This window comes from Grampus griseus, assembly GCF_964374135.1.
Source record: "Grampus griseus genome assembly, chromosome: 10".
Lineage (NCBI taxonomy): Eukaryota > Metazoa > Chordata > Mammalia > Artiodactyla > Delphinidae > Grampus > Grampus griseus.
Window position 1 is genome coordinate 31,138,028 of NC_139004.1, and position 20,919 is coordinate 31,158,946.

Sequence of the window (20,919 nt, forward strand, 5' to 3'; positions counted from 1 at the left end):
TTCTGTGTCTCCTCACCCACCCTCACCAGATCCTTGAGGGGTGGAATTGTGTCTTATTCATAACGGCATCCCTTGCCCTGGCACGATGGCTGGTGGCCCAATAAATACGGTTTGAAGGAATAAAAGAGGCTAGAGAAGTGGATTTGGAAGCACTGTTCAAAAACGCCAAAGACCCAGACAGCTTCCACCTTCCCCGGGCCTGCAGGAGAGCTGGGCCTACGCAGCAAGGCAGGGCAGGGAGTCCCCTCAGGGGCAAGTGGAACCGTGGGCCCACCTTCCAGAGGCTCAAGGAACTCCAGGACTACTACGTAAAACTAATTTATACCCTGGGGGTACACGCCCCACACAAGCACCCCCTTCCCATTCCCAGCCCCCTCCTGTCCTCTGGGAAACAAGCTCAGAGACATGGCCAGTTCCTTCTCTGACGAGGGCCATTGCCTGGATCACACGACTCCTGAAGGCAGCTCTACTCATTGCAGGGCCCTTGGCTCCTATCTAAGGAGCTGTCTCTCCCTCCCCCACTTCCACAGATGGCAGAAGATGAACGAGCTCCCCCAGGACGGGCCCAGCCAGAATGGAAAGACTCTGGCCCCCGGCACAATGAGGTGGGTCACCCCGTATCCTACACGCTTGGAATCCCTTTCCCAGACCTCAGGCAAATGCCATGTTTCCCATGGGAGGAGGGAAAGGGGGCAGGAGGAAGTCTGGAACAAAGATTCAATGGAGAAGGAGAAACCAGGAGGAGCTTTGAGATCAGAATTAAATTCTTTAATACAAAATGCTTTTTTTTAAGATATATCTGTATTTCTTTGTTGTTGTTTAAAAATAAATATGTACTACGGAATATCTCGAAAAACTGCACTAGAGACAAAGATGTGATGTTAATATCTTTTTCCCCCACAATTATTACGGATAAACAGTAGCACCAATAAATAAATGATAACAAATATTAAAATTAAAAAAGGAGAGAGATTTAGTATGTAGAATTCTCTATTTTTTCTTGTTTTGTTTTTACATATAAAAAAACAGAATAGCAATGTCTATCAGAATCATATATACATAAACATATATATATATATTATATATATATACACAAACACAAGTTACCAAATATATATATAGTATGTAGATGTATATTGAAACCTTATTTCAAAGGAATGTGTGGTGGGGAGCCAAGGGAAAGGGGAGGGCAGAACTGAGTGTTAGCAAAATTAAATATCTGCTCAGGACAAGCTGGTGACTGTCACCGATCAGAGCAAGAGAGATTGGAAACAGGAATTTTATACACAAAGACCAGTACAAATAAGAGAGAGCGAGACAGCAAGAGATGGATCTCATAAATAGTTGAAATTAAATATTAACCAAGAATACTGAAAAAAACCCTACTCTTTAATTAAATTAACTGTTTTAATTTCTAATTAAAAGGGCATATTAAATAACTACCATATATAAAACACTTCTCTTTTCTCTGCCTCCAGGGTGGGCACCGGGACCCTGCCCTGTCTCTCTATGCCGCAGGAAGGGTCGGGTTGGGGGACGGAGGTGGGTTAACCACTCACACACACACAGCCAGGTCTCCTGGGGGGACAGAACTAGTGGTTTCAATGGTCTGAGGACATCGGGCCCTCCTGGGCTGCGCCCCGGGAAGCGAAGCTGGGAGAGGGCCAAGGCAGGAGGCCCTTCCCTCGGAGGATGAGCTGCCACTGGGCGGCCCTTCCTCCACCAACGTCTCTCTTCTCTTCGCCAAGGCATGTCAGTGGCCTCCTGGGCATCTCGGAAGCGGGTGAGAGGAGGTGAAGGCTGCCCAGACTCCTGAATCTTCCAGGCAAGTGCCCCTGGGGGCAAGATGCCCGTGCAGCACGTGGAGGGGTTCTCCAAAGCACAGCAGTGTCCCGAGGCTCCCCCAAACTCCTGGTCAGAGCGAGCATCCTCGTGCCCTGCACCTGTTGCCTGTCTTTCTGTCCGTTTGACTCGGGATAGAGGCTCGGGGCCAGGGCTGGGTTTGTCGGTGTTTCCAAAAGCAGGCCAAATTTGCCCCCGTGCCCTGGCCTTGCGCGTCCCCCGGCAGGTGAGGGGACCCCGGCTTCCCTAAGAGGGATAAAAAGATGATGCCAGAGTCTCTGCTTCCATCCTCTTCCCTGTCAGGATCTGGGTGGGGGCGTTCTCCTCCCAACTCAAGTCCACAGCAGTCAAATACATCCAGTGAAGACACCAATAACATTAGCAATGTTAATTTAAAAAAAAAGAATATATATATTTTATATATATATATAAAATATATATATTTATTTTTATATATTTTATATATATATATAAACGCATGTATGTGGGTGGGTGTGTCTACAGGAATCCCAGAAATAAAACTCTCTAATCTTCCGGGCTCGGTGATTTAGCAGCAAGAGAAATAAAATGGCGATCCAATTCCAAGAGGGACCGTGCTGGGTCACCCGCCCGGGAATGCTTCTGCCGGAGTCTTGTGCTCCAGACCCAAAGTGCTCTGCGCACAGCCTCCTCTTCCTTCATGTCAGGTTTCTGGATTCAGGACTGTTCTGTTGATGGTGGTGGTGGTGCGGGGGCAGCGGCTATGGGTCATTCTGTGTCAGTCTTTCCTGGTGAGACGTCTCGTTCCTGAAACTCTGAGGGAGGCTCCTTCCTCCCACCCAGCTCACCGCCTTGGCTTGTCACATCTGCAGAGAACGGGAAACAGAGGCTGGGGGTTAGGGCCAGGGGAGGAGCCCCGGTGGGGAGGCCGCAGCCTCCCCTTCCTGCAGCCCGAGGCCAGCAGGGGAGAGGACAGAGAAAGCGCAGTCCTGCCTCTGGGAGAGTGGCAACTACGTCCGGGGCTCCCAGTCTGCCCTCTGGAGATTACAATCTAGCTGAGACAAGACAAAGGCAGAATGACATCTCATCACAAGCAACAAATGAACACGTCCCAAAGAACAGTCCCTAGTTGACATTTAAGAGCTGATAGGTGAGCAAAGTTGGACCAAGTTAATCAGCAAAGCCTCCCTGCAGAAGGAGATGTTTCAGTGCAGTCCCTATGGTGCTGGTTTGGGGGAGTGAGTTGGGAGAGCAAAGGATAGGGCCTGTGCAGAGGCCAAGCAGGCCAGGAAGCTGGGGAAGTGAGGCTCCCAAGAGAGGCGGAGCCAGCAGGGCTTGGGGCCCTGGGAAGGTGAGAGACACACCTCCCCTCACCATGCCCACCGTCCTGGCCTCAGCTGCAGGCCCCAGGTACCAGGCTGCCTTACCTTTCCAATATGCTATTTAACTTAGGGTCGGGGAGGCAGAGGGGACTCCTAGAACTTTCCCATCATGCCCCTGCACCTGGGCTGCTTGCCTTTTACCCTCCCCACTTGAAGAGAGGTCAGAGCAGGCCCTGCCCTTCTGAGAGCTTAGGAATGGGGATCCTAAGCCTCCTGTTTGAGGACTGAAATTCCCCCATACAGCCAGGTGAGAGGATGGGTTCGGGTAACTTCAGTTAGCCCCCAGGTCACTGCAGACATCCCCCTATCCCATCACTGCAGAATGATCACCGTGGTAACCCTAAAATGGCAAATCCCTTATCTTCTCGGAGGTCCCTGGGAGATGTGGAGACCCCTCAGCCAGCCCTGGGGTGAGGCAGAGCCCCCACCCCAGCACTAGTGTACACTTCCTGCCTTCACGTACCGCCAAGACAGACAGAACCCACAGTAACACCCCCAGGGCCTGGTCCCCAGCCTCCCTGACACGCACAAGCCACAGGAACACGGGAGACGGGGGAGAGAGCTACACTCCAAGGACCCTGTTAACCAATGAGGCATCTGGACTAGCCGGGGGCACCCTGGCCCTGCCCGGGAATCCCCATAAAAGCCTCTCCTTCCTGGGTGAAGCTTACGCTGGCCCAGAGGGCTCCCTGCCTTTGAGCACAGGCCAGATGAGTATAAACACCAGCGAGGCATCAAAAGATTGCCAGCCACCTGTCACGGCCCCGTGCTCTTGCCCTCACCCCTGAACTCGGTCATGTATTCACTCACGCACTTGACACTTCCTTGGTCCCTGGTGTGAACAAGGGACAGAGGCACAGATGCCTGGGGTGGGAGTGGGGGGTCACACAGATGAATAAAACCTAGGCCCAGGTGTGAGGAGCTCACGGCCTGACATTAGGAGAATGGGTGTGGCTCCACCCATCCCAGGGGCATCTGGAAATAGGTGGGCTGTTCGGGGTTGTCGCCGTGATGACTGGAGTATTAAGCTATCTAGCGTCTCCTGATGTTAAATCTCCTATCTGCCCTAAACCAACAGGCAGAGCCCACGCCCTCCAGGACCCCAGTCTGAGGATGAACTCAAGCCCTGTCCCCAAGGAGAGACACTGAGGGGATGAGAAACCCAGCGGTGCAGACCTCAGAGGCGGTGGCGAGGCCCCCAAGTGTTTGCGCTTTGTAGAGGCGCATCCCCCCACGCCGGGAAGGGCCCTTCCTATTAGCAGCAGAGGTAGGAATCACGACGTCAGAACCAACAGCCACTACGAGCAGGACCACAGGACACAACACTCAGCCTGCGTCCACACCACCACGGGAAGCCACACTGGCCTGCCCACTCACGCAACCAGGGCAAGCTCTGAACTGGCCCTGGCGGGCCGGCCAGCACCCGCTGCCCAGCGCAGGGGCCCCGCGAGCAGAGAAGGCGGCAGTCACCAGGCAAGCAGCTAGAAGCTGAGCAAGCAGCTGGCCCCTTTCAGGTGCGCGTTCGCTCGCTCTCGCTCGCTCGCTCGCGCTCTCTCTCTCTCTCTCTCTCTCTCTCCCCATCTCTGTGCAAAGCCCCTCTCTGACTTGCTCGCCCTCTGGGAACCAACCTGCAAGTACGTTCGTTTAACTCAAGCTGCCTCGCCTTGCAACGCGAGTCTGTGTTTTTGCAGGAACATTTACACGTCTGCGGATCTTGTACAAACAAATGCTTTCTCCGCTCTGAGCAAGGCCCACAGGGACTGCAAAAGGCAAAAGGAAAGACATCTAAGCTAGAGCGTCAGCAGAGAGAGAGAAAAAAATCCATGCAACACCCCCGACCACGTCAGCAGCTGCACCCCACCCAGCTCACGGGCCCCACACCCTTCCACGCCCTGGAAGGGTCCGACGCCACAGCGGAAGACAAGAGAGAGCGGCGGAAAGAGGCAGCACTGGCTAGGAAGCCTGCCCGCAGGAAGAGGCGGACGTACACGGGCAGAATGCAAGGACGGGGTGCTGTAAGGGGCAGCGCTGTCCCACGGGCACAAGTGCAAGTCTCGGGCCACAGGGCCCCAACGGCTACCACCCCCGGAAAAGCACACCTTCACTCTCCACCTGCTGGGGATGGCAATCGGGGCCACCTCCTCCCTGTGTGAAGGCTCATGCCCAGGCCCCTCCACCAAAGTGGGGGCTGAAGCAGGGAGTGACGGCAGGCTAGGCCCAGAGGCAGGGTCCACAGGCCAGGCCGCTGTGGCCAAAGGGTCGCCCACAGCCTCAAACCCAGAGGAAGAGGCCACCCTACGGGAAGGCTTCTGTGGGTGCCATGGGTTGGGCTGGAATAGGGGGCTCTCCTCCAGAGGCCCCAAGTCCACAAGGAGGGGCCGCAGTGGTGTTTGACGCCACATCCTCCTTCAGCCAACAACGAGCTGCCTCACCTCATCCACGCCCCTTCCTCACGCCACGTCTGCCCTCCCCACCCCCACCCCCCAGCTTCCAGAGAAGTGCGGAAGCCTAGAGCAGTGGAAACCAGTTGGGTGAGCAGGCATCAGCGCCCGGCACCCGTGCCAACATGGGCCCGCCACCAGTGCCCAGTGGGTGAGGGAAAGGCGGTGGGTGCCCAGCCAAGCCAGAGGCCCCTCCCTGAATCCTCCAGGCCCACTCTGCCCACCCGCCCACCCCCAGCCCTGGACCAGCAATGCCACCACCACATCTACCCATCGGTGCCAATTAGTGGAGTGAGAGTGAGAGAGAGTCACTAGGGGAGAAGGAGGATAGGAGCCAGGGAAGGGGAGCAGGAGGGAGGCAGGGTTCCAGGGTCCTGCAGGCGGGAGTTTGATTGGGGGCTGGGAGGCTCCAGGAAACGAGACAGCGGTGGCACCACGTACGCGCTCCAGGATTTATACCGGGATTTCTTGCGCTTTCTTTTTTGCCCCTTTCCCTTTCCTCGAACTGATTTTCTGGAAAATAAAAAAACAGAGACAGACAGAGAGAAAGCAAGGGGGTAGGGGAGAGGAAAGGAAGCAGTGAGGAGGGCAGGACACAGGACACGCTCCGAGGCACGAGGGAGAGCTTGCACACGTGCACGCACACGGGATGGGCCGGGGCGGCAGGCACTCAATGGCGCCTTCTTCTCACTTTACCCTTGGGCGGAGCGGGGGGTGGGGGGGGCAGCAAACCCAGCTCCTAGCAAGGCTGTGTGTGTGGCGGGGGGAGCAGAGGCTGGGTGGAGGGCACTGGACCCACAGGCCTCCACGCTCATGGTGTCTCCTGGTTCCAGGCAGGGGGCAAAGCCTAGGGGGCAGGCTCTCTGCCCAGCATCCCTGAACAAGTCTGACCCTGAAGGTCAGGGGCCATAAGAGGTAGGCCAGAGTTTGGGGAGAAGGTCAGAGACTTGACTCGATGGGGGGCGAGGGAAGGGGGTGCAGGCTGTACTCCAGGCACCTTCTGCCTTCATTTCCAAGTACCAGAGCGAGGGGTCCCTCCAGGGGCCCTGCCTCTGTGAATCTCAGTGTAGGGGAGCAGCTATCTTGGGAGCTGGCGCAAAACCAAGGGTGGCACACGAAAGGCGCCAGCCAGCCCGGCCATAACCTGGGCTGAGAGGCGGGGCCCCAGGCAGGCGGCAGGGTGGGGTGGGAGTTAGGGAGGCGTGGGGAGGGGGGCCTGGGCGGCATTTGGCGAAGCGTCCTCTCCCCAGCCTGTCAAAGCCTGCTACACCATCTCACCAGACTCTCTTCGGAGACCAGGCGAAAGCCCACTCTCCCTGTGGGCAAGGCAGGCGTTTGGGGAACAGGCAAGGGCGGCAAGCTGAAGCCTGTCCCCCTCCAGGGAGCCAGCCCTCTCCACACCCGCCCGGCCCCAGAGAATGCCCCTCAGGATGGCTGCCACGTGGGACAAATGAAGGGGAGGGGATGCAGGAGAGGGGCAAGTCTGTTCCCTCTCGGGAGAAAGCTCTGGAGGAAGGAAGGTCTGCATTCACACGCGCACAGACACACTCTCTCTCTCTCTGAGCCTCCTGTCCCCAATCACTGCTTAGCAATCCTGAAGTTGGGGACTTAGGGAAGAGGCAAGGGGTTGAGGCCTAGGGGGCTTCAATGTCACCAGAGCGTTGGGGGCAGACAGGACGATGGGTGGGGGAAGGGCAGAGGTGCTCTCTCTCAGTCTCTTCCCCTGCAGGCTCTCTCCCGTGCCAGCCGCTCGCCCTGTCTTGAAGGATCACCGCTGCCAGACCTCACCCCCTGCTCCATCCTGACCTGACCCTCCACACTGAGCAACTGAAAGCCTCAGGAAATGGCCAACATTCACCTCTTTCTCCCCGGCCAAGGCGGCTGAGCGACTCTGGCCTGCCTCACTCCCGCAGGAGGGCACGCACCAAGAAAACACCCCAGCTGGCCCCAAATCCAACTGCACCACCACTGCAGCCACCAACGAGGCCATTTCCTCTAACACACAAAAGCTGGCCTCTCTGCCACCCACTCCCTCTCCCTGCCATGGGTGACAGGAGGCTAGAGCAGGCCCGGGAGCCAGCTTCCACGACAGCCCCCGACACGCCAAGACCGCAAGTCCTGGCCGGGAATGGCCCGGAGATGCATCGTCTCTTCCAAAGGAAGTTCCAGGCACCAGGCTGGGTTTTGTCAGTTGTTCTAGAGCCATAATCCTGGAGTTTGCTCCATCCCACTGCTGCCACCACAAGTCCCCATGAAACCAACTCTCAGACCCAGTGAAGCCATCAGACCCCCCTGAGAGAGGAAGCCAAGAGCCCCAAACCAAGACAACCACCAAGTAGAGGGAGAAGAGGGAAAGTCACGGCCACTTACTTTTCTTGCCTTGCTCTATCTTTCTTTGGTCTGCAGTGGGTAGAGAAAGAGAAAAGAACAAAACAGAGAGGAGTTCAGATGGTGATGGTAACGAGAATAATAATAATAATAATAAAAACTTAACATAGTATTTATGATACATCACTACAGTTTTAAACTCTTGACATATAAGGACTCATTTAATCCTTATAACAATGCTAAGCAGTACATACTATTACTGTGCCCATTTTACAGATGTGGAAACCGAGGCACATTGAAGTAATATCGAAATGCCCACAGTTACACAGCTGGAAGGTGGAAACGGGCCAACAAGTGGAACGTACTTAACCCTGGCCTAGAGTGGGCCCCCTGAATTCGTTCACCAGCCATTCACTGAACAAATGACTCCGTGACTCCATCCTTACCTGCATTCACATTTGTTGTGCTGTAGGAAGCTCATCTCTCCTATGTGCTGGCCTTGGTGAGGTTTGATCCGCATAATCTGGAGGAAAAGGAAGCAGATCACAGCGGTTAGTGACCCAGCCAGCCATACCCAGGCGGGAGACCCCATGGCTCCTGCCACTCAGCACCCAGGGGTTCTACAGAGCAGGGAAGGGTGGCGGAAGTACGGGGGGACCAGGGGCTCTACCAGAAAGAGCCTCAGGCCCCCCCCAACTCCCCCCACCCCGCTGACCTCGAGGAGCCCCTGCTTCTCTTGAGGGCAGACATGGCTGCAGGGTTGGCCAGGCTGGGAATTTGGGTCCTGGGTTCTTGCCACTCCCCATCCCTCCCCTCCTCTTACCCCTCCAGGCCTCACCCTACCCCCAGTAACTACCCAAGAGCCACCCACCCCTCCCTGGGGTCTCAGAGTTCCCTCCAGCCCCAACCAGGCTGAGATGTGCCCCATCACCAGGCAGTACCAAACGACTGGCTTTTTAAACTCTCCACAGACCAGGCTCATCCAGCTTCCCAAACAGAGCCCCCAGGGAGGGAGGGCTCTCTCCCTCCTAGAGAGGAAGGGAGGGGCTCCTGTCACAGGTGTCATCCCCCTCCTGAGCTCAGGGGACAGAGGTCAGGGAGGAGGAGGAGGTGGTCGGGGCTTGCTGGAAACCTGGGCTCAGAAATGCGAGCATCTTTTTCTCCAAAGAGGGTAAGACCTCCGCATCTCCCCTTGACTGACTCAGGGGCGAGAGGTGGGCAAGGCAAGCCTGGCTCCTCCCTTCAAGAGCTGCCCAGGAGAGGGCCGGGGACCACCTGTTGGCAAAGCCTAATGCCCCACCCACCCACGCGGCCCCTCCCCCGCTCCCCACAGGTGCCCACCTGCATGGTGATGTTGAACTCTTCGGTGGGCACACACTCCAGACCCTCGTCATTGCAGCAGCCCCCACACCGCATCAGGGGCACACAGGACGGCTTGAAGATGTACTCGATCTCATCGGGGTACTCCTGGAAGATGTCCACCAGGGTCTCAATTGGACGGCAGTAGCTGCGCTGGTAGACGTCCATGAACTTCACCACTGCATGGCAGGGGGTGACACATGAGCCTAGCAGGTCACGTTAGAGGTGGCCGGCCCTTCTCTCCACCCGCTCCTGTCTGGAAGAGGTACCCACTACCGTCCTTCTGAAAATCTAACTTAAGTCTCTTGGCTGTGGCTGAAGTCCTCTCCTAGCTTTCCACCACCAACACTGAGAAAGGCCTGTTTTTATTCCAAAGATCACATGGCACTGTCAGGTTCGAAGGGAGTCAGCCTGCACATCTGATCCCCTAGCCTCGCCAGGACAGCCAAGCCAATCCCTAGGTCAACCGTGATGCCAGAGGACAGTCTGAGTATGAGTATACCTGTTGGGGGTCTCTAAGCTTCCCGTGAAAGGAGGAGCAGCCAGCTTGGCAAGCTCACTCTCCATTTCCCTCCAACTCCCCACAGCGGCTGCCCTGCCGTTAACCGACAACCACTTACTGAGCACTTCTTATGTGCTGGGCACTGTGTACAGGAGTCCACAGATGCCACCCCAAACAATTCTCCCGTCCATGGTACTCTGAGGTTCTAGTAGGACCCCCCGTTTTACAAATGGGGAACTAGAGGCTTACAGAGGCTGAGTAACTGGCCCCAAGGCCACACTGCCAGTAAGTAACAGAGTTAAAGTCAACTCTGACATCAAAGCCTTCCCAAGCCAACGTCCTGTGAAACAGAGGGGAAGCATCAGGGGGCACTTTGCCACCTGCCAGACCCCCTCCCCAGACTCGGGCTGAGGAGGTGGTGGGCACTGGCACAGGGGCTGGGTCTGCCTGGAAACAGCAGGTGGCTATGGGCGGGAACACTGTGCTGGCCCTGCCAGCCACCGATAACCCCACCCAGGAGGGCAAACTGCTTGCATCATGGAAAAAACGGTGCCGCCACTGCAGTCACGGAGCATTTCTAGAAGCTGATCTGGAGGGAGACCAGGGTAAAGACAACTTCCCAGGCTGGCCGTGGAGCCTGGGGTGCACCGGAGCATGAAGGGGTAATTCTGGGCCACAGAGGTAGGGCCCCTGAGAATAAATAAAGTCAGGACTCTGAATGACTACTCCAAATTGTGGCCTGGCCTGCCACTCCCCATCAGCCCTCCACCACCACCACAGAGCAATCCTGTCCCTGAAATGAGTTTCCCCTGAACAGAAGGGAAGCAGCAGCATCCAGCCAGCGAGGAAGCCTGGGCTCTGGCCAGGACTTGGTGTGACCTTGGGACAGTTCCTCCCTCTCTAGGCCTCAGACTCTGCACATCTGTGTAAGTGGGTTGGGCTGATCTCTAAAGACACTGAAACAGTGGTTGAAGTATAGGGTTCTGCCTTCCATCTCCAGCCCTAAGAACAAGCGCCCTTTTCTCAGCCCAGGAGACACAAGGTTAGAGCCCCACCAAGACATCTGAAGGGCATACCCCCAGCTGCCTCTTCCCAGAGGCCACAGCTGAGCCTCTCCTCACTCCTCCCTCCAGAAGGGTGAAGGAAGATGAGCCTGGGTGCTGGGGAGGGGGGTATATATAGTGGATTAGGGAGAATGTGAGGAGCTGAGGGGAAGTGGGGAGGCTGTACGTGTGAAAACAGGAAGGAAAACACTGGGGGCTCCCAAGCCAGTCCTTGGCCTTGCCTGAGGTCTCTGCTTCCCCACCCAGACAATGGGCACAGAATTCCCCACCGCTACAAGGGTTAGGACCAAGCATCACCAAAAAGAGTATAAACAAGACCAGGGATCTGAAGAAGTCCTTTTGTAAGCCAGGTCTATATTGAAGAAGATGACTAATCAAGAATTCTTGCCCTGACACTGCGTCCTGGCTGGGGCTAGAGGTGGCCAAGCCTTCAGGGCCACAAGGACAGGACGGCAGAACAGTCTGGCCTGGGTCATGGCAGTTGGTAGCTGATGGTAAAAAGATCCAGGGTGGGAATTCCTTGGAAAAGCTCCCTGGCATCCTCAGGGCCCACAGGAGGTAGAGGGGGGTGACTTCACCGCACCCTTCGCACCCCAGCCAACACCTCCAAGGAAAGCTGTCCTGCTTTTGCTCAGGCGTGGGCGCACATACACTCCAACTTCAGGCTTCGTGGTTTTCCTTATTTCTCTAAGACAACCTTTACCCCAGCAAACAAAGACCATTTGTCTTGCCTCTCCCAGACCTCAGAGAGAGACCAGTGGAGGCTGAGGCAGGGTGGGTGCACCCTGGGAGCGGAGGCCTGTCAGTGGCACAGGTGGGGAAGCCAGGCCCTGGGTCAAGGAAAGGGCTCCTGAGTGAGGAAGGAGGCAGAACTGGCCAGGCGTCACCACCAGCCTGGGGAGTAGAAACACTGCCCCTGGCCACCATCCGGGCCACTGGATTTGGGTCAGGGAAACTCGCCTGGAGGAAGACCCCAGGGTCGTCCCTTCTCAGAGGTGGGGAGCTGGGGGAGTGGCACATCGGGCTGGAGCAGAGGCCACATTCAGTAGTGGGGAGAGCCAGGGCATCCCTAGAGAAATGGGAGGATCTGTACTCCAAACCGCGGCAAACAAAAGGCAGGCAGACTCAGGCTGGGCAGAGGGGCGGGGCTCCTGGGAGCTACAGCCAGCCCTCTGCTGGACCAAGAGGGAAGTTCACAAGCACCCAAACCTACTCCCCAGGAGGGCAGCGGGAGGCTGTAGGGCTTTCTCTCTCCACCCCCAAAGGAATGCCAAGTGGGGGGAGGGAGTTCCATGAGCCTGGGCCCTCTGCACCTCCAGCTCATACACAGCCAGCAATCTAGACAGCAGGGGTCACAGCCTCTGCCACACAGACCCCACAGGTGGAATCTGGCTGGGTTGGAAGTGACATGGAGTATCCATCCTCCCCTGGGAGCAGGGGCGACAAGGGACACCTCCCCTGACACCTGGGATCCTTGAACACTATTCGTCTTCCTGGTCTGTGCTCGCAACTCCCTCTCCAAATAAAATTTTACTGGAAAGAGCAGAAAAAAAAGACCACAAGTCCTATTTCTAGCCGTGGTCTGAGTAGTACAGACAGAGTGCTCCAGAATGGAAGGGTTAATCTCCCGGAGCTCACCTTTTCCTTTCTAGATCCCCAGATTCCTGTGCCCCTTCCCCACCCAAACCCCAACAGACCTGAGAAGGAACTAGGCCTTCCCACCCATCCCCTGGGGGATCAAGGGACCCCCCCCATCCATGTGCAGGGGTGGGCGTGGGGGGGGACTTACCTTCGTGAGGTTTCTGCTCTCCTTCTGCCATGGGTGCAGCCTGGGACCACTGAAGACAAAACAAAGAACGAAGAATGGGCATGGGCAGAAGCAGGGATGCACAGACCCAGCCACCCCGCCCCTGCTCCCTCCTTAAGTCCCTCCCAACCCGCAGCCTCTGGCTTCCCCGGGGCTTCTCAATGGTGCAGGGCACCTCCGGGGGCTCTCCACAGCACAAAGCACCACCCCTGGACTGCTCCCGTTCTGAAGCCAAGGAAGATAAAGACTGACCAGATATTGGTGGGGGGGCTCAAAACACAGGAGGAAAACACCAGAATGCTGTGCTGCCCAGGTCCCCGCCCCTCCCCCACATTTCCCTTTCCCAGCCCTCACTGGCCCCTTGCTGAGCTAAAAGAAGTGAAGTCTCTCAGCCCCCCTGACTCCCTGGTCCAAAGCCACCGGTAAGTATTAAGGTCAAACAGGAGGACAAATTTGGACTGGGGCAGGAAGGAAGGACTGGGGGCGAGAAAAACAACATGGTGACCTTCTCCTGCTGACATAACAAATACCAGGGTGCGCTGTTGCTGTGGGGGGGGCGGTACAGAGGACCGAAGGGCACCGAGCACCCTCCCCCATCCAAACTCTTCTATCCTCAGGAATACTTAGCAAAGCCACAGGTTGCCTAGAGGGGAAAACATGGGAGGAAACCCTGGGGGAGGGGAGGGCCCCATTTTTCCCTGCGCACCCATCTCCCTAGAGCCTGAATTTATCTCCAAAGCCCCGAGCCTCGGGCTCCCACCTTGTTCCCTGGTTTCTTCTCCCTCCCGGATTGAGGGGGTTCCCAAGTCCCTCTCACCTGCTGGACACCTTCCTCAAAGGCAACCAGGGAAGCCTTTTATGCCTTAGCACTGCCCAACCCCTAGGGGGCCCCCTGCACTACCTAGGCCTGAGGCCTCTCATCCCTCCCCACCCCCACCAGATCATTCCTCCCCTCCCCAGAAGCTGTGAAGGTCAACTAGCCCAACCATGTGGACCTGACAGCACCCCGCAGGCAGAGGCTTCTCCCAGCCCTTCCAGAGGGTCTCCAGTTGTCACCAACTGCCCACCCCACCTGCCCCTCTTTTGGGGCAGATCCCGAGCAGCAGAGCTGCGCTCTAGCCCACAGAACTGCAGACTCCGCAGAGACTCTGCCTGTCTGTCTGTCTCTCTCTTTCCCACACCCCCCCCCAATACACCCCAGATCCCCAGCCTTGCCTCCAGGGCCAAGTTTCCAGGATCCCAGCTGGAGCCTCCCCTTACAGTTCCCTCAGGGACCCCCCTGGAGTCTCTGCCTCAGCCCCTCACCCATCTCCATGGCACCCCCTGGCTTCCCTCTGCCAACATTCTGCCTATGCCCTCCACTCCTCCTGGGCCCCAAAGAGCAAAGGGATCAGAAACTTCATACCCCCTCCAAGTCCAGGGGGCACTGGGAGGGGCAGTTCTGGGCGGGGAGGGGCCAGGTGCCCTTCTCTGGGGGCCTCTGAAGGTCACACTGTGGCCAGGCGGCTTCTCCTCCCCCTCCCCCCCCCTTGGAGGCCTGGAGCCAAGGCCTTTGTGCCAGGGTCTGAGGAACTCCGGGTGGCAGCAGGGACCCCAGCCCATTTTCTTCCTTCTGCCACTCTCTAAGGGGATTCTGTAGCTAAAGGAAGAGCGGAAAAGGATCCCTTAGGTGGTTTTGGGAGGCAAGGTGGGTGGGCAAGTTTGGAGTTCCGAAAAAACCACCTGCTCCTGCTCCAACGCCCATTTCACCAGAACAAAGTGTGTTTGCACGGCTGGCAGGAGCTCCCTCCAAAGGTTCGGGGAGGGCTAGTCCCACACGGCCCATGTCACAGCAAATTTCAAACCATTTTTCCAAAAAGTGTAAAGTGGTCTGAGGACCCTCTTTAAACCCTCCCTTAGGCCACCCCCATAGAAGCTAAAGCACAGCTCACTCGGAAGTGTGGGGGAGGGGAGGGAAGCAGACTGTCACGAAGTCGGGACTTTAGGTTGAGTCTCGACAAAGCACCCGGCTGGGCCCAGGCAGCCCGACTCCTGACAGCGATCATTCTTTCCCGGACTCTGGGGCCGGAGAGAGGGTAGATGGGTCTTCTCAGCAGAGGGGAATAAAAAATAAAGAGGTGGCAGGGGCTTCTCTTCGAGCAGAGAGGAAATGGGGAAGGGACGTTAGGAAATTCCTCCTAGGAGGGAGTTAAGGGCTGGGGACAGCGGGAAGGAATAGGGGTGGTTCTCCGGGTCCTCTGCAAGGGACTACCTCGAGAGGTCACCTTCCCGCGGAGGGCAGGCGGGGGGAGGGGCGCCGCTCGCCACCCCGGGTTCCCCGCTCGGGCCGCCGCGGCTCCGGGAACACGCGGCCGGCCAGGCCCGGGCTGATGTAATCGGCTCCGCGCCGCGCGCGCCCGGCCGGGCGGGGGAGGGCGGGCACCGAGCGGGACGCGAGCTGGGACGGGCGGGGGTGTTGCGGCGCAGGTGGCCCGGCGGAGAGGGGGGGTCCCAGCAGCAATCCACCCCAAAACTTTTCCCCAACTCGAGGCGAGGGCCGCAGAGATCGAGCGGCAGTGACAGCAAGCCCCTCTCTCGCCTGCACCCTGCCGTCTCCACGCTCTCTGCCCTCCCCCGGTCCAAGGTCCGAGCACCCCCACCCCCGCCCGCTGGGCTCCGGCTCCCGCCCCCGCTGCCCGGACTTCCAGTTCGTCGGGGACCAGCGGCCGGGAGCAAACTTCAGCCGCCAGCGGCAGCGCAAGCCCAGCCCCCTCAGCTGCCTCCTCCGGCTCCCGCCCTCCGCTGGTCGGCCCAGATCCTACGTGCGGTAACTCTGGTGGGTGGGCAGGACCCGCGTGGGCGGTGAGACTCTGTCCCGGTGTCCTCCCACCTAGCGCGCGCCCCCTCCCCCTACACGTATGAAGATAGAGGCGAAGCCGCGCGCCTGGTGCCCAAGGACCCGCGTGGGGCACTGAGCCCCCACGCGCGCACTCGCATGCACGTCCCCAGCCGGGAGAGGCGCTCGCAGCGGCCCGCGGCGCCAGGCGGGCACGGCGGCTTACCTTGGCATGGTGGAGGTAGAGCAGCAAGGCAAGGCTCCAATGCACCCAAGAGAGCAGAAAGTTCATGGTTTCGGAGGCCCGGCCGGGGCCGGCGCGGCTCGCGCTCCCTCTCCGGCTCGGGCTGCGGGGCGGCCCGCTCTCCTCGGCGCCCAGGCGGGCGCCTCTTCCTCCCGGAGCCGAGGCCCGGGCCAGGGCCTGAGGCGCGCGCGCGGCTGGAGCACTGTCTGTGCACACAGCCGCGTCACCCGTCCATGAGCCCGGCTTCCGAGAGCCGAGTCGCCACCGCGGCCCCCTCTCCTCTTCCTTCTCTTCTTCCTCCTCCCCCTCCTCGGACTGCGGCTCCTCCCGGCCCGAGCTAGCACTTCTCCCGGTTCCGCTCGGCTCGGCTGCCCCGGCGCGGACCACGGCTCCTCCGGAGCGAGAACAGCCCAGAAGTTGGACGAAAAGTTTCAGTGCAACGCCGCGAGCCCCGACCCCCTCCACCCCGCCTCCGGGCGCGGGCTCCGGCTCCTGCCCGCGGCTAGCCGCCGCGTCCACCGTCGGCCGCCGGCCGGGGAGGAGGTGGGCGCTGGGGCAGGGGGCGGTGTCTGTCTGTCTGTCCGTCAGCGCGGCTGGTCCGACGTGGGATCCTGAGGGGGAGGGCTCGCGCCGCGCTCTGGCGGTCACCCCCAAAATCAGGTCACTCACTTTGCCCCTGTCCCTCTCGTTTCTCGCTCGGCAGCGCGCGCTCTCTGACCCGGTCTCTCTATCTTCCTCCACTTCTCTTTGGAGCTCTTGCTATACCTCTTGCTTCTCTGCTGGTTTCCAAAATCCGAAGTGATTTGGGGGAGTAAAGGAGTAATCTCCCCAAACGGTCGGCCCGATTTAGCGGGGAATGGGAAGCAAAAATAAATTAAAAGGGGGAAAGAATACGGTTTTTTCCAAAAAAAATGTTTCAGAATAAAAGGAGGAGGGTAAACCCTGGATAAATGAATATCAAATTCCAGTGCGGAGACTCCTGGCTGGTGACCCCGCTGGTTCGTCCGCCTCGCCGATGCGTCTCCCGACCGAGCGCCGCTGCCGCCGGCTCCACTCGCCCCCCGCGCCGCGGCCTCCTTGCAGCCCGGCTGCCCCAAGCCTCTGCGCTCCTCACCGCTATGAGCAGACTAAAAAGAAGGCCTGGCCCCGCCCCGACACGCCCAGGGGCGGGAACAGGCCCTGCCTCGGCTCCTTGAGTCCGTCCCCTCCGCGCGTCTTCGGCCCCTGGCGCTGCCTTCGCCTGGGGACCCCAAGCGAAGCCTGGACCCCCACCCACACCAGCGAAGCGAAACCTCGACCCCCCACCGAGGTTCACAGCCTGAAAATTACCTATGCGACCCCCTTTGCCCGGAGACACACACGCCCGCGCGGTATTTGGGGGGAGGGTACAGGAAAGTGAGGTTATGTGCGGACAGGACTCGAGAGCTATTCCCTCTATGCTGGGAATATTGGAGTGGGCAGGGGTTTGGGGGAGTCGGAAGGGGACTGGTGGAAAGAGGGACACACAGATCTACTGGAATCCTGGGGTGACCCCTGGCCTTCTCCCCCGCTCCAACACTCTCAGCTACCCCCCCAACACACTCACACGCGTCCTCACTCTCACGCAGATGCTGCTCTCCCTCTCCCAAGTTCACCCAGCTTCCCTGTGGTGGCTGAGCGCCCCCTAGTGACTACCGTCTGCACACCCCAGCTCCGGTTCAAGAGGCCTCAGGAAGAGGGTTGAGGGAGATTACCCCTGGTATCCCCATTTGTGACCTCTCAAACAGTGGCATGTTTGGGACTCAAATGGCCCCATGTGCACAGAGCCCAGTGCTAGGCACAGAGGGCATGATGTATCCATCTGGACACTGTGCCCTTCTGGAGCCCTCATCTGGCCTGCTGCAGCCCACAGGCTGGGGTGACTGGGGTCCTTTGGGAAGTGTTCAGGGAGTCTCCCCTGGGGAAAAGTATTTGGCACCGTGTTCGTGGGGCTGAGAACAGGAAGCCGTGTGGTTCTGGGGTTAGTCAGTGGCCCAGAGGGAAGAGGACCTGTTGGAGCCCACGTATGCACTGTGGAGTCTGGCAGAGCCCAAAGGGAGAGGCAGCTGGGCAGACAGAGGCCCTTGTTCCTGCTTCCCGCCCCCCCCCCCGAGATGCTGCCAGGGAACTGAGGCCAGGGGGCTGGTGGGGGCGGATGGAGGCCAGGGCCTCAGTGATGATTCAAACCTACTCACCAGCACTAAGGAACGTCTGTAGGCCAGCTGCCCAGAGCTCCCACCAGGCCGGAGGCCAAGGCCTCTATCAGCCCCAGAGTCCAGGCTCACAGCTCATCTTCCGAACAGAATTGGGGAGTCCTCCTCAGCAGCCCCCAGACCTCCGGGATCCCTTGCCCACTTCTCGCAGCTGGCAGTCTCTTCTCCCTTTACCTCAGTCACCCCCGTTCCTTCAAAGCCTCCCTCTCCCCCAACTCCTCATGTCTTCCCTAAGTGCTCCCCAAGGCCCCCCAACTCACCCTTGCATACAGGAAGCAGCCTGGAAAAATTCCTGGTTGGGCTTTAACCCAGCAGCTCCCAGGCTCCCCCAGGGAACAAGGAGTGGGGGTGATACCTGTGGGAAGAGAGGGACTAACCGGTCTTATTATTCATCCAGATCTGGCCAGGGCCTGGCCTGGGGCTGATGCAGCCTCTGTGAAGGCCTGGGCTGAGAACGGGAGCTAGGCTGAGAACAGAACACAGCAACTCCTCAGCTCATGGCGCTGTGGTTTGGTGGGGGTGACAGGTTATCCCTTTAGTACCCCGGTTCCACAGGAGTGGTGTCCTGAGGCCCTAGCGAGCAGAGGGGCTGGCTCAGCCGCCACCCTATCGCACCCTCTCCATCGTTCATGCCTCCAGTCCCGTCTCCACCACCTGGCAGGCTCCCCAGCAGCAGGGACAAGGTCTTTTTACAGTTAGTCTCCACCTCCCAGGCAGGCCTCCTCACCAAGGCTCCACCCTCCAAGATGCCACGTGGGACATGGAAGCGAAGCCACTAGACTTCCTCCTTGCCCAACCTGGTCCTCGTCTAGCACCCCCAGAACACAAGATGTGGGCACCTTGGCAGGGATCCCCTGCCTTATCCCTACCCTGGGGCCGGCAGAGCCCAGGGCAGAGGCTCCCCGCTTCACCACCGGGGGTCACTCTGGCCCCCTCCTCTGCATCCCTTCTCATCCCAGCCTTCCTTGGCCCCCGGAGAGGCCTGAAGAGGTCTTAATAAAGGACCCTGAAGTTGGGAGGAAGACGGAGGCGTTCCAAGGAGGGATGGCCATCAGTTGTCACTTAATAGCCACAAGTCTCTCCCCTACCTGAGCCAACCATTCCCCATTCAGCAAAGTGTGTTACAGCAACCTCTGTGAGCTCTGCTCAGGAAACCAGGGGGATGAGGGAGCAGAACTGCAGCCTTGCCTGAAGGGTCCTGAGCACCCTTCACTAGGGTGAGGAGGGGTCTCCCATCTCCACCCTTCATTTCACAGCCACAACCTGGTGGTGACTTGGGGGTGGGGGGTTGACTCTGGGTCCCATCCCCCAATATGATGTCACCAGCTTTCACATTAATACGCTGTCATGGATCCAACCCCATGCGTGATCATCAAACTGAGAGCCCCACGCTCCTGGGTCTTCAAAAATGGGGGCCAGAAACACACAGAACAAGAACACAAGTCAACAGCCATAAGACCACATCACATCTCTATAGCATCTTCTCCTTCCATGGACTTAATCCCCTCCAACAAACTTGATTCCACTTATCCTCCCTCTGCAGGCTGCTTCAGGACAGGGACTATCAGGGCAGACTTTCCCCCAGAGAATTCCAAGGGTACAGAGGGACCCAAGGTCACCCAGCAACATGGCAAGGAGGGGTGGGGGCGTGTGGAGCAGCGAGCAGCCCAGACAGAGGTCACGCTGGGCCCCCTCAGCGGCAACCTCAGCCCCACTCAGAGGGCCCCACCTCACAGCCAGGGCAGCCTCGGCCTGCGGCTCTGTAGTAGTTCAGAAGGAGCCAAAGAGGAAGGGGAAGGTGTTCCAGGTGAGGGTGAAGGGGAGAGAAGGGCAGAGGTGGGTGGAGAAGAGCATGAAAGGTGTCCAGAAGCCAGCAGTGGCCCCAGACAAAGGGAGTAGTGATCAGGCCCAAGGCACAATAGCTGTACTTTGTCCTGATGTCCTGACACCTCTGATGTTCAGGGTCGCTCTCCCTGTGTGGGTGGAGGCTGTTCCCTGCTTGGGTAAAGAGGCAGAGCCTCTCTGAAGCTAGAAGGGAGATGGGGGAGAGAGGCGCTGAGTCTCACTGTTGTCTAAACATTTCTCCAAGTGGTTTCTCTGTGATGGAAGAAAGGTGTCTCACTCACGCCATCCCCCAACCCCCAGGTGCCTAGCAGGACACAGAGCTGATCCACAGCAAGGGTAGGAATAGAATCTGTTGAATGGAAGGAGAGAGAATTGGTTTGGTTTCCCTCAATTCTCTCTCTCTCTCTGTCTCTCTGTCTCTCTCTCTCTCTCTCTGTCTCTCTCTCTCTGTCTCTCTGTCTCTCTCTCTCTCTCTCACTAGGTCTTTACAATAAAGCAATGGGAAGATGAAGCGAAAGCAAGGAAGAAGGCCCTCTTTCTCCAGTGCCAGTATCATGTTCCCATCTGGTTTTGGAGGTCTGACTTGGAGTAATGATGCCAACTGGGGAACAAGATTAGGGCAGAGGAAGCCCAGGAAGAGGAGCCAGTCAGGAAAAGGGGAGGGAAGAGGGAGAGGAAGCAGAAGGGGCAGGGTAGGGTCACTGTCTGAGGGAGCACCCCTACCCACAGCAGCCCCAGACCCATCAGCCACGTCTCTGCCCCTCCTTCACGGGCCTCAGTTTCATCCCCGAACACCAGGCTGTCTCTCTGGATCGCTTCTCCCCAACAGCCCCAGGCATGTCCACTTCCTGACACCCCAAATTTGCCATCCCTCAAAGTCTGACCCCCATCCTGCCCACTGCTGCGTCTGTTCACACCCTCACCCAGTCTTGGAGGGAATCCCTCTGCTGGGAAGAAGGTGGTGGCAGAGGTGGCAGCTAAGGACCTAAAGCTGCATTCTCCCTCCCCACCTGGGCCATGCCTGGGAGCCGAGCTTTGTTCCAATTTGTGGATCCTTCCCAAAGCCTGACAGGCACCAGG

The 20,919-nt window shown here is 58.3% G+C and overlaps 1 protein-coding gene across 1 annotated transcript; it reads right to left on the minus strand.

The window, feature by feature from the left end:
* Positions 1 to 746: 746 nt before the first annotated feature.
* VEGFA (vascular endothelial growth factor A) lies at positions 747 to 18,618 on the minus strand (the record flags this gene model as incomplete). The annotated part of the gene is made up of 9 exons (XM_082663485.1): positions 747 to 2,687; positions 4,832 to 4,963; positions 6,086 to 6,157; positions 8,015 to 8,044; positions 8,419 to 8,495; positions 9,314 to 9,510; positions 12,687 to 12,735; positions 15,746 to 16,522; positions 18,610 to 18,618. 9 exons carry the CDS (start codon positions 18,616 to 18,618, stop codon positions 2,666 to 2,668), a joined length of 1,365 nt encoding a protein of 454 aa, XP_082519611.1. The 3' UTR covers positions 747 to 2,665.
* Between the last annotated feature and the right edge of the window lie 2,301 nt (positions 18,619 to 20,919).